General features: G+C 34.2%; 2 protein-coding genes across 2 annotated transcripts in view; both read left to right on the top strand.

The window, feature by feature from the left end:
• Nucleotides 1-5,485, top strand: part of LOC127095663 (uncharacterized) — a 96,913-nt gene extending 91,428 nt beyond the window's left edge. The window contains exons 4-6 of the mRNA XM_051034319.1: nt 4,920-5,030; nt 5,231-5,322; nt 5,432-5,485. Of these exons, the coding sequence (XP_050890276.1) occupies nt 4,920-5,030; nt 5,231-5,322; nt 5,432-5,485 (257 nt within the window). The remainder of the gene's footprint in view (nt 1-4,919; nt 5,031-5,230; nt 5,323-5,431) is intronic.
• A 4,472-nt stretch (nt 5,486-9,957) lies between these two features.
• On the top strand, nt 9,958-11,823 carry LOC127092754 (heat shock factor-binding protein). The gene is made up of 5 exons (XM_051031642.1): nt 9,958-10,101; nt 10,288-10,341; nt 10,674-10,697; nt 10,796-10,838; nt 11,462-11,823. Exons 1-5 carry the CDS (start codon nt 10,099-10,101, stop codon nt 11,605-11,607), a joined length of 270 nt encoding a protein of 89 aa, XP_050887599.1. The 5' UTR covers nt 9,958-10,098; the 3' UTR covers nt 11,608-11,823.
• The last annotated feature ends 316 nt before the right edge of the window (nt 11,824-12,139 follow it).

Here is a 12,139-nt window from a genome sequence, read left to right on the forward strand (position 1 = left end):
GCACAAGCAAATAAGTTTTTGAAAATGAGAGAGAGATTTTTGAAGTTAAAGAAGAAGGAAGAGGAGATAAGGGACCATCCTAGACATGATTTAAAACTTTAGAGTTGAAAATATCTAACCCATGGGAAGCATCCACAAGACAATAGTGTCAAATAGAAACCCATTTCCTTTTGATTGTCAAGCAAACAACAAATCCATAATCATCCAAGAAATTAATAATAAGACCAAATGGTATCAAATAAAGATAACAAAACATCCAAGAAAGAACTCCAAAGCAAGCAATCTTCAATGTCCTTTGTTTGTATCAGATGAAAAATCCCTTGAAGCGTACTCACAGAGAAAAAATCAAATGATAACAATAAGATCAAAATAACAAATCAGACAAAGAGAAAGAATGTATCAGATAAACCAAAGGAGTCTCTTAAGGCTTGTATCAGATGAATGGCATTGCCCATGTTCTTGGTCTCAAATTAATGGCATTGGCCAAGTTCCTTCCATAGCTCAGGGATGTTGTCTACTCTAGGTCCATAGGTCCAAATCAAGTCACAGACAGAGGTCCAACAGTCCACCAATATGTTTTTTAGGTTTTTTTTTGTTTTATTAAGTGCTTTAAGGTTCTAAGACCACAAACAAAACAAAGTCACAAGCACAAATAACATGGCTCAAGTGAGCAAAATGAAAATGACTGAAGCATAAACAGTAGACCCAAGTGGACAAAGAGAAAATATGATGTGAGATGCTAAAATAAAAGCATAAAGTAAATAACAAGAAATAAAAGCAAGAAGAAAATGACATTAAAAATAAAGCTAATGTAATAAGATGTTAGTGAATGTTAGTGAATGAAGAAAGGATGTTTAAGTCGTTTTTTGGAGAACACTCAACTATCCACTCACAAGCATGAAGATATGAACTTATGCATCATTCATGAGAAGGGCTCCAACTTGGATAAAATCAATAAGTATGCCACTAGCTCTCATAAATGGAAAAGGAACAAAATCTTCACATAATACCATGAGGAATAGGAAACTTATAATCTAACTTACAAAAATGTTATTGCCTTTGGAACAAACTTAGCGCTATATTAAGCAATCGTAATTGGACTTATGTAGAAGTCACAACTATCTGAGGCCGGTCAATAATAACGTTGGTGTTAATGCATGCTAGAGACAAGGTATCAAGACCAAGCTCCTAAAGCCTACCACACACAAAAATAAGAGGGGATAAGCCTATCTCAATCAAGCTCATGTTGATTCATCTGACACAAGGTCATTGATGAATCAACTATCATTTGATTTATAGGAAGTCATTGACCAAGAAAGGATTGGGGAAGAAATGAGATGAAGATGGAAAGAGGAAGTGAAAAGGATCCCAAATTCATCAAGGGATGAACCTCACTTGATAAATACCATTCATTCATCTTGAGGGATGAAGTTCAAACTTCATCAACCCCCTAATTCCAATGGTATTGACCATGTCAAGGTCCAATTCAACAAAGACCAAGGCCAAACAGAAGTAGAGTCAACACCAAGTCAATATAAGAACTCAACAAAACATTAAAGCAATTAAACCAATTTAAATCCAATTTTTAAAATGAAGAAAATAAATTTTTAAAGGTCAAAAACCTAAACCCCCCTCAAAACACCAAAGAAATGGCCAAGGGATTTATCATAGGTCAAACAAGGTCAAAGGACCATTGACTAATTTTTTTGGCATTTTTCAAAAGTCAGAAGTATTTAAAAATCAATTAAAACAAGTCAAAAATCACAAAATTCACTAAAAATATCAAACTCAATCCAAAAATTAATTTTAAATCAAAAATAGGAAGAGGAAATTATTTATGAATTTTTGCTATTGGTCCCATAATTTTTGGAATAAAAATGAAATTATAATAAATTTTGGAAGAAAATTCTATTTAAAAAATCAATTTACAAAATAAAATAAATCAGAAAAAATAAGGGTCGTCAGATCTTCTTCATTAATTTAGGTGGTAGATCTGATGGTCATACGCGCACGTTCCACCAAAGCTTCAGTCAATACGTCCACGCGCTTGGTAATTAAAAATAAAGGACCAGACTAAAACATGTAATCAAGATCTGAGAGTGAAGGATGAGCCAACACACCTATGGAGCCCTAGCTCCGGTCATCTTCTCCGGCAAGCTTCGTCGGACTGGTTAGAGCAAAAAGCTTCCCAAAATGGATGGATCATATACCATTTTAAAGAGAAAAATGCAATGAACACGAATATGACCTCCAATTCTTCCAACCCTCACTCTATAATCAGAAAAGTGGAGTTGAAATTCGAGGTGTCCAAACTTAGTTGCTTCGATTCAAACTCAAAGCAACTCAGGAACATTGCCTACATTGGTAGGACATCAGCCATCACCAAATTGAGTCAAGATCTTAAGAAATGAGGGGGAATCAAAGAGATAAAAATTGAGAAAAATCACCTTCTGTCAGATGCTTGGGAGCTCGATTCTTGATGCAATTCCTCTTGGTTTCTCCTCCTCTCACTTGCAGAAGCTCAAAAGAATGAAAATAGCAATGAATCCTTGGAGTTCTTGTTCACAAACTGAGATTGAACAAGAACTTGATTTCAAATAAAACCTTCAAGGAATTCTCTGTTAGGGATTGATTAGCAAAGATGGGGCAAGGTTCCCTCTCCATTCCGAGGCAATGGCAATGTATTTATAGGCCAAGCATTTCATTTTCACACCATTCTAAGTTTGAACCAAAAATAGAAATTCAATGGTGTATGGGCGCGTTTCCAAGCCCAATGAACGATTGCAATCCATTCCAAATCATGCCAAAATGCACTGAGGTAATCACATGATGTCGTGCAAGGTTGTACATCAATTGAAGTGCAAAACTTGCTAAATTAAGCCATGAACAGAACCCATGCGCAAGTACTCCAATTCTCATCCAAATGAAGTGATCTTGGGATCTTTGGAAAGCTACCATTATGAGGAACAACTTTTATTTTGGGACTTTTTCCATTTGAAGCATGGAACATGAGAATTCTGGACTTGAAGTTGGAAGAATCAATCATACTTAGAAATTTTCTAAGTTAAAAGTCAAATGAACCCTTTTTCCACCTTGAATAACTTTTGATATGAGCTTTAAATGACTTTGGTTCCTTATACAAAGTTGTATCTATTTCAATTATATTAAATTTGAACACAAATTTGGTAGCATTTGGAATTTGGATGATGGTGTTATGAATTTTAGAAGTTGAGGAATTTTCCTTGTTCAGTGATGAGGACCAAAATGGACCTATAATCTTTCCTCATGGTACATGACTTTGCAAGTAGAATTTGATCTTTATCAAAGAATAAAAGTTGAATAATACATCTTGAAATTAATCACGAAACTTGGATAATATCCATATCATAAAAATTTAAGGAGTTATGGTTCTTGGAAGTTGACCTTCTATCCAGGGCACAAACAAAATGACCTATAATCTTTCATCCTAAAAAAATGACTTTCTAAGAAAAATTAGCTCTTGATGGCAACATGAAAGATGTTTGGAATTCCATAAAGAGTAACTTTTATCTTGGAATAATTTTCATATGACAAAAATTATAGGAGATAGGGTCTGGGAAACCCTAGATTTGACCAATTGACTTTTCTGACCAACTTCCTTGAACTAACTTGCAAACTTGACGTTCCTTTGCTCTTAGAGGCTCGTGGAGGATACTATATGCTTATGATGATGTAAAATGAAGTATAACTTGATATCTTTGACCAATTATTGAAGAAACTTGTTGAGGAAGGCACACAAGATACCTAGATGAATTAGGGTTTCCTTGACAAACAAGCTTCAAACTCTTGATGAATTCCTGATCAAAATGACAAATAAAGAACATGGGGATTCATATATGATGTTTAGAACCAATGTGGACCTTTTGTTGCTTGATCTCTTGCATTGAAGGTCTCAAATCCTAGTTGTGAGCCTGGTGAGACACATATGGACACACATATTACCTATAAAAGAAACTAAGCTACACAAGACATATTTTTGGATTTTTGGTTAGTAAACAAAGAAAATAAAGTATAATATAATAAAATATGATTGGTGATCTCTCCCAATGTAAACCTAATGAATTATAAGTGAGGATAATACCAAGGTGTGGTCCCAATGCCAATGTAGAGCTATGAGATGGCATGAGGGATCTTAGGGGTCAAAATTGAGGTCTTACAGATGGACCCACCTCTGAAGCTGAGACTTGCTCCGAAGAGTGTTGATCGGAGAAGATGAAGATGAGAAATCACTTGTTTAACAGGTACAATCTTGTATTTCTCTTCTTCTGATTTTTCTTTTCTTCCAAACTAATTCTTCTTCTTCTGAATCTTGGTTATATGATCGAATTGAGATTGCTGAATGACTAAGCTCTCTCTTCTTGAAGCTTAAATGTGAAGCTTCAATGGAGTTTGGGAATTGAGCTTTGAGTGTGAGAGGGAGAGGATTCAGAGAGAGTTTGAGAGCTTAGGGGTAATGATTCCAAATTGCTGAAATGATGATATTAAAATATAGGTTAGGCTCGGATTAGAGTAGGTTTGGAATTTAGGCTTGGAGTTTGTTGGGATCAACTCACTGAGTTAACTAACAACTCAGTTAGTTAGGGAATTAGAAACTCAGTTAGTTAATTAGTGGATTGAGTGGGAATGAGTTCAAGTCCAATTCTTATTATGTCTGGCCACTGCATGTTACAATTTGAATGATGACTTGTGGTTTAGTTGGCTCATTTGCAAGTTGAACAAGTGAGCTTAAGTGTGACTTATAAGTGTAGGTTAACAAATGTGTGGTTATGTTCTAATTATGAAGAGTATATGAACCATTGTAACGCTTCTGATTTTAACCTTGTGGTGCTTTGTCATGCTATTATTATATGTTGAACCTTGCCTTTGATTGCATGATTTAGGTACTGTGTCAGGTGGTAGCATATTTTGTGTTGTGAACTGGTACAGGTCAGGAATGACCATTGCAGGTCCATGGTTTTATGAGGCTTGTGAGATTTTGGCTTTGATTTCAGGTCAGTTGCAGTAGGTTTATGATTTATCACTTTGTGTTGTTGTCCACAACTTAGAATGCATGTGGTTTGCAGGATTAAGTGGCTTAAATGAAGCTTAGACTCGATGTCTGTTTTGGTGCCATGGTTGAACTAGGGTAGGGATTCTTGGATGCTTGGACTTGTTACTCAAAGCTCATGCTGGCTTAATGGTTTGGATGCAGACTTGTTCATGTGCATTGGCTTTACAGGGCTTGTATGGTGTAAATGGTATGAAATGGCAAGGTTTGGAATTGGTGGATTGTTATCTGATTTGGTGTGACTTTATTCTGCTACAGGTCAATCACATGGCTTATTGCCTTGAGCTTTAATGGTGAGTCTTTATTATGCATTGTCTGGTTTGATATTCTACTCAATTGTTGCAGGTTGGGATTTTTTTTGTATTTTTCTCATGGAATGGACAATATAATGGATTGTAATGATGGATTGAATGGAATTAATACTTGTATTTGAATGAATTTTATGCTTGTAATGATTTTATATGAACATGAATCAAGACTTATAATTAACTTTGAATTGGATTAATCAAACCATGGTATGGAATGAATTATATGATATGACCAATGAACTTTGAACAACCAACCACATAACCCTATGAAATCAAACCTTGAATGAATGATACATGACAAGACTTGAGTGTGAATGGACTGTGACTTAAACCAATGGGAGTGTATAAATGATACAAGACTTAGATGAATTCTTAAACCCTATCTAGGACCAAAGTGGACAATTACTATGACCTAACCAAAGATCCATGAAAGAAAACACCAAGGAATTGAAACCAAGCAAGGAATGAACAAGTTATGGGCTAAACATGGAGGGATGATCAGATGGAATGCCATGAGAATGGAAGCAAATGAATGTGATAAACCTAAGACTTTTGCTAGGGTTAAAGGGCTTAGGCCCAAGTGAATGGGACCAAACCATGTAATCACCATGAATGCACCTAGAACAAAAGGTTATTGGGGACAATGATCAAGCAAGGGTACCAAACACACAAGAGGTGAAAAAGGAGATGAAATTAGGGTTTGAAGGTCATCCAGATGAAAAGTCAATCCTTAGGACCAAATCCTCCTTGATTAGGGTTACATGAAGCATACCCTTCAACCAAGGTCTTTGAGTCAATCATGATGCTTCACAAACAAGTCTTCAATGGATGAACCTCCCCAATTAGGTTTTTGATAACCAAGACAAGGTCCAAAGAGACTCCACAAGGTTTCATAACCATATCATCAAAGACTAGGGTTTGAAGGCCTTGAGGAGTGGCTTGATGAGGTATTGTTGAATCCCCACCTCCAAGATCAGGAAATTAGGGTTTTATATCTCATATGATCAGATAAATAGCCAAGCCATCCCTTTGAAGTTTGATCCAAACACAAACCCTAACTTTGCAAGTCAAGAGCTTTGAATCTATAATGATCAACTAATGGATGAATGATACATATGAATGAGGCATGAATGTATACATATGATTCCCAACTCAAGGGTTGAATGAAGAGATGAAAAGGGGAGGGAAAATTTCGGGGTAAAATAACTTGTTGAGAAGTCATTAGAATCCCATAAGGATGAGTGACCAACTTTCTTAGACTAGGTTCCCTCTAGAGGATTCTTCTCCAATCATGTGACTCAATGTAATTCTCTATGGCTTATTTTGTAATGACTATGTGATTAAAATTAAAATAATTTTATTTTTATTTAATGCTTTCTCCCATCTATAGAATTGGGATAATTGATCTAAAGGGCAAGAGACTCAACATGTAATTTTCTATCCAACTTGTAGAACTATGAGATTGTAATGATCCTTTGTGTTGTAACGAGAATAATCTCGGTAATTAATTTACTTTTACGTCCTATTATACATTTGTTAGTGGTGGTACAAGGATACCTTCCTCTTAGTGTCAAGGAGATCACTAGCAACAAATGAATGCTTTTGTGGGATACGAGTTACCTCTCACTCAATACCTGGGAGGCCACAAATGTTATTATATAAAACTAACTTCTTATTTACGTGTTCTTTTTGCTTTAATATGTTCATTAGTGGTGGTACGAGGATACCTTTCTCTAAGTACCTAGGAGGTCACTGGTAATAAATGAATGCTTTAGGGTTATGTCATAACCTACCTCTTAATATCCGAGAGGTCATAAAGAGTAAAGGTCATAGTAAATCATAGTTGTTCTAGGAGTGGTTATAAGAATTCTCACATCTAGAGGTAGATGATTCAAAAGGAGAACTTAGTCGCTTGTATTCATTCAACTAAATGTGTAGAATAAGTCGTTGGTTTAATAATTGGAAATCAAAGCAACCACATTCAATACACCCTTTTTCTATTACTCAATGATGTGATATCATCACACACACACACACACACACACACACACACACACACACACACACACACACTTACCTAGAATAGATAATCACTTTGATTCATTCAACTAATTCTCACTGCTTTTAAATTTCTATTTTAATTTATTTTCTATTTTCTTTAAAATTTTATTTAAAAGGTACTAATGAAGGTATCAATTTGCTTAGTTTATGCGTAGTGCAAACTTGAAAGGTTTGGAGTTTGATCCAGAAATATAAAGAAATGTAAGAGAATTCTGGAAAGCTACTGGAGTAGCTAAAAATGAGAAGAAAAGATGGTTGAACCAGCTAACTGTACTCTGGGAGATTTTGAAAATATGATGCTTGGGAAAATATTTTATTTTGTGAGTAACTTTGTAGACCGGATGAATGACATTACCTAATTTGAGCAAAGTGATATGGAATCCTGTATGATGCTTGGGAAAAATATAAATTAATGATTAAACATAGTCCTTCTCATAACCTTGATGATTTTGTGTAGGTACAATAATTTACTAAAGGTCTTCACGAAGAAACCAAATGACTTTTGGATGCTTTAGCAGGAGGAACAATTTTAAACAAATCTATAATAACAATAAAGATATGGTTGATAACATGTCACAAAATGAATTTCGATTTATTTCAAACCAAAGTGTGAGAAGAAAAGGAAGAAAATTGATCGACACTCAAAATGTACTTTTAGCTAGTCACAAGCAAATGCAAGCACAACTGGATTCACTTATAAAGAAAATGGTTGAATCTAAAAGGGGGTATCATCAAGTGAAACAAGTATACCGAGCTATGACATACGATTACTGCGGTGAAGGTCATGAAAATAACCAATGTAATTTGGGAGGATATATAGAAGAAGAAACTAAGTTCATTATAAGCCTGTTTTCTAGCACTTACACACCAATATGGATAAATCATCCTAATTTCAGATGGAATGATAATCATGGTCAAGGTTCAAATCAAGCGCAACAACATCATAATCGATACCATAATTAACCATACCAAAATTAACATCAAAATCCAAGCCAATAATCAAAACCATATAAAAAACAATGATACTCAAATCCACCACAACAATACCTAAATAAACAACAACTTCCTCAACAATATCATTAAACATGTCACACGAGACAACAACATAGGAAATTCCAAGAACAAGTTTAACAACCCAGCCAGATGAAAAAAGTTTTCAGAATACGATGAAGCGTTTAATTTGTTATTTAAATCAACACAAGAAAATTTTAAAGGTACACATATGGAGCAAGAAAATACCAAGCAAAATACATAAGTATCATTCAAAATTTTGAAACACAAATTGGGCAACTATCAAAGTAATTAACAACTCAATCTTCTAATAGTTATGATAAAAATAGGGTTGACAATCCAAAAAAGAACAAGAGGTGTTATGTTGTAATAGTTAGAAGGAGCAAGTTTATGAAGATCTTAAAGAAAAAGCGTTACGAAAAATTGGCAGTTAGGAAAGTTGATTTAAGTAGGGATGACGTGGAGGAACAAATTATAAGCAAAGTTGAATAAGATGATATGTTAAAAATAGAAAGTAGGGAAAATAGAGGAGAGAAAATTAAGGAAAAAGATATTGTTTCTTCAAAGTCATTACCTTATCCCCCTATAAAGAAGATTTTTTTTTTTGTATGAAGGACGTTATAAAAAATTTCTAACATTGTTTAATAGCTTTCAAGTGGCAATACCTTTCTCTAATGCGCTTCAGCAAATTTTGACTTATGCAAATATTTTGAAGGAACTTCAAACAAAGAAAATAAAATTTTCAAATAAGGAGATGGTGAACATATCAGAATTGCATAGTGCAATCATTAGAAGGAAATATCCATCAAAACAATCTGACCCAAAAACTTCAATGTACATGCATGTGAAATAAAAAAATAAAAAACAATGAGCAACTTACTAATGTAATGAAGAAATTTTTCAATTAAGTGTAATGCAGTGGAGTAAAGACATGATAAACTTCAATGCAATGAATATATGCTATGTGAAGGTTTGAAAATCAGGAGAAACTGCTTTGTAATCCCAAATAAGTATCCTCTCTTCATATTCTCTGTTTTTCCTCTTTTGCAAAAATGGAAATACGAAGGGAGAGGGAAAATCATGAGTTTACTTAAACATAAGAGTCTGGATTCCAATCTTAGGATTAAATTCAGATTTTAGATTTCGAATTAATTTGAAAATGGTGTAATCCCATCCAAATTCCAATCTAAAAAAAATTAATATCTTATTTTTAAAGATTATTTTTAACCTCCAAAAATAAGATGATTTGTGTTTTAATTGTATCCGAATTTTAAATTTCAAAATTATGAGTTATTTTTGAAATTTTGGGTGTGCATGTAACTCTTTTATTATTTACGGTGATGAAGTTTATTTGAACAGAATTGGCGGACCCGTGAATGGTGAGAGACGCTGATCCAAAATTCAAACCCAAAAACGCATTAGTTGAGAGCGACAAGACTTCAAAAATCTGAATGGCAATTTCGTAAATACAAAAACATCACCGATTAAATTAAAAATAAAAAAAATAGTTTTTTTTATTAAACTTCAAAATTTAAACGACTCTCATCAATTTCATTTCATTTTGAAACCTTATTGTGGAGCTGAGCAATTAACAGCTACATCCATCCTCGTCGTCGTCATCATCAACATCTCATGGTTAGGGTTTTTCTGCAAATTCATCTACATCTCACCGATTCAATCTTTTCTCTTTTCACGGTTTCATCCACTGCATCGTGTTCACCAAGAATCTGCGTTTTTTCTTTGAAATTAGGGTTTTCCAAATTTGGGATCTCATTCCGTTTCACTATTGCTTTATCTCATTTGTTTCCTTTGTGATTGCAGGATAGCCACGATTCTCAAGATGGGAAGCAAAGCCCTGCTGATATGACAGCATTTGTATGTTCTTCCGTTGTTTTCTTGAATCTCTTGTTGAATCTTGATTTTTCTCTTTCTAATATGATGTTTACTAAATTCCGATCTTCGATGTCTCCGGTTCATATAAAATTATGAATCTGGCTAGTTTACACTTGGATTCCAATTTGATATTTCAAACACTAATCAGAATATAGGAAGCGTAGGAACTGATAATAATTCAAGAAACTAGTTGAAGTGTCTACTGCTACATAGATCTGAGTGCCATATGCAAATTTTCGTGTACTTAGTTTCATGATGATTTTGTTAATGTAAATCAGTTTCTGACTCGTTTATCCCACTTTTGCGCTTTTCAGGTGCAAAATCTTCTTCAGCAGATGGTGAGTTTTATGGCCTAGAATCTTGAAGGAGTTTTCCAAACTTTTAGATTATAATTTGCTGGTGCTGACTTGAATATATATATATTTTTTTGGTTCAGCAAGGTAGGTTCCAGACCATGTCGGACTCCATTATTACAAAGAATATCCTTTTTGGTATGCCTTCAAGTAAGGGTTCAAATGGAACCTTTCTAGTTTGGTTAGATGATGCTTATCACTTTTTCTAATGATGACTCTTGATATTTTAGTTAAGGATTCAAATGGAATCTTTCTAGTTTTTGGTTATTTGATGCCTAAATTGTAGTATATACCTTTGGCTTCAGTTTGCAATGTTTTAATTGTCTGTTTGTGTGGTCAGTGATACAAATCTATTTCTAACTGTAATTCTAAGCTAAAGTCTGCAGTACCCAATAAAAGGATGTATCAATAGGCAAACCAATAACATGATGCATGCATATGATGGTCGAGATTTAATATAAACATTCACATGCCTTCATCAGTCATTGTTGGGGATAGTTAGACATACCAACAGAACATGTGTTAATTAATTACAGCTATGAGCTTCTTTATCTTGGCAATGTTTTTTGAAAAAATAATGCGATTGCCCATCATCTGTGAAGTTGTGCATAGTATATTTTCTTATTTAGGGCAATTTATATTGGCTATGGCATGATAGCAAGTGTTTCCAATTTTATTACAATATCGGTATTATAGACTTTCTCAATTCTCAAACTTTGAAAGTAATGTTTTTCTTAACACCAATGCACTTGATGATATGGGAAGTCGTATAAATGAGCTGGAGCAGAGCATCAATGAGCTGAGAGCTGAGATAGGAGTGGAGCTCTCTCAATCACCAGCAACCCTTGAGAAGCCAAAGGAAGAAGAGTCGAGCAAAGAAGAGGGTTCATCTTAAAGTGACATTTTAGTTTCAATTTCTCATTGTTCTTGTCTTGCATTGTACGATGACTGGTATGGTGCATCAACTATCTTTGTCTAATTAGTTGTTCAGAAAATTAAAGTGTTGTGTGGCTGAATACCACTGATCATTTGTAGCTAAATCACCTTACAATTTTACGATTTAGCAATATTCCTACAATTTTATATTACAAATCACATTGTTTCTCTCCTACCCTCTGTTATACTAATAGCCACTTATTTGTGCTTTATTCTAACATTTTGACAAGTGGTTCTACAGTTTAGTTTTTTTTTCCATAACTTTCTAAAGAAGAGTTGGATATTTCATCTATCTTGTCAAACACAGTACAAGGAAAGTGGAATTTCACAACAATGTGCAAGGGCTGTTGCTCCAAAGTTGTTATTGATAAACAATATAAGACTTTTTTGTTGATAACCTGCAATTTAGTAATAGATATCTTTGGTAATTCAAAAAGATGATTTCAGTGTAGTGGGTATCTTAGCCTCTGGAGCTGGATACCAGAAGCCTC

The sequence above is a fragment of the Lathyrus oleraceus genome, chromosome 6 (assembly GCF_024323335.1).
Source record: "Lathyrus oleraceus cultivar Zhongwan6 chromosome 6, CAAS_Psat_ZW6_1.0, whole genome shotgun sequence".
Classification (NCBI taxonomy): Eukaryota; Viridiplantae; Streptophyta; class Magnoliopsida; order Fabales; family Fabaceae; genus Lathyrus; species Lathyrus oleraceus.

Coding starts and splice junctions, on each gene's coding strand:
- LOC127092754 (XM_051031642.1), top strand. Junction 10,342..10,673: donor CTGCTGATATGACAGCATTT/GTATGTTCTTCC, acceptor TGCGCTTTTCAG/GTGCAAAATCTTCTTCAGCA. Junction 10,698..10,795: donor AAAATCTTCTTCAGCAGATG/GTGAGTTTTATG, acceptor TTTTTGGTTCAG/CAAGGTAGGTTCCAGACCAT.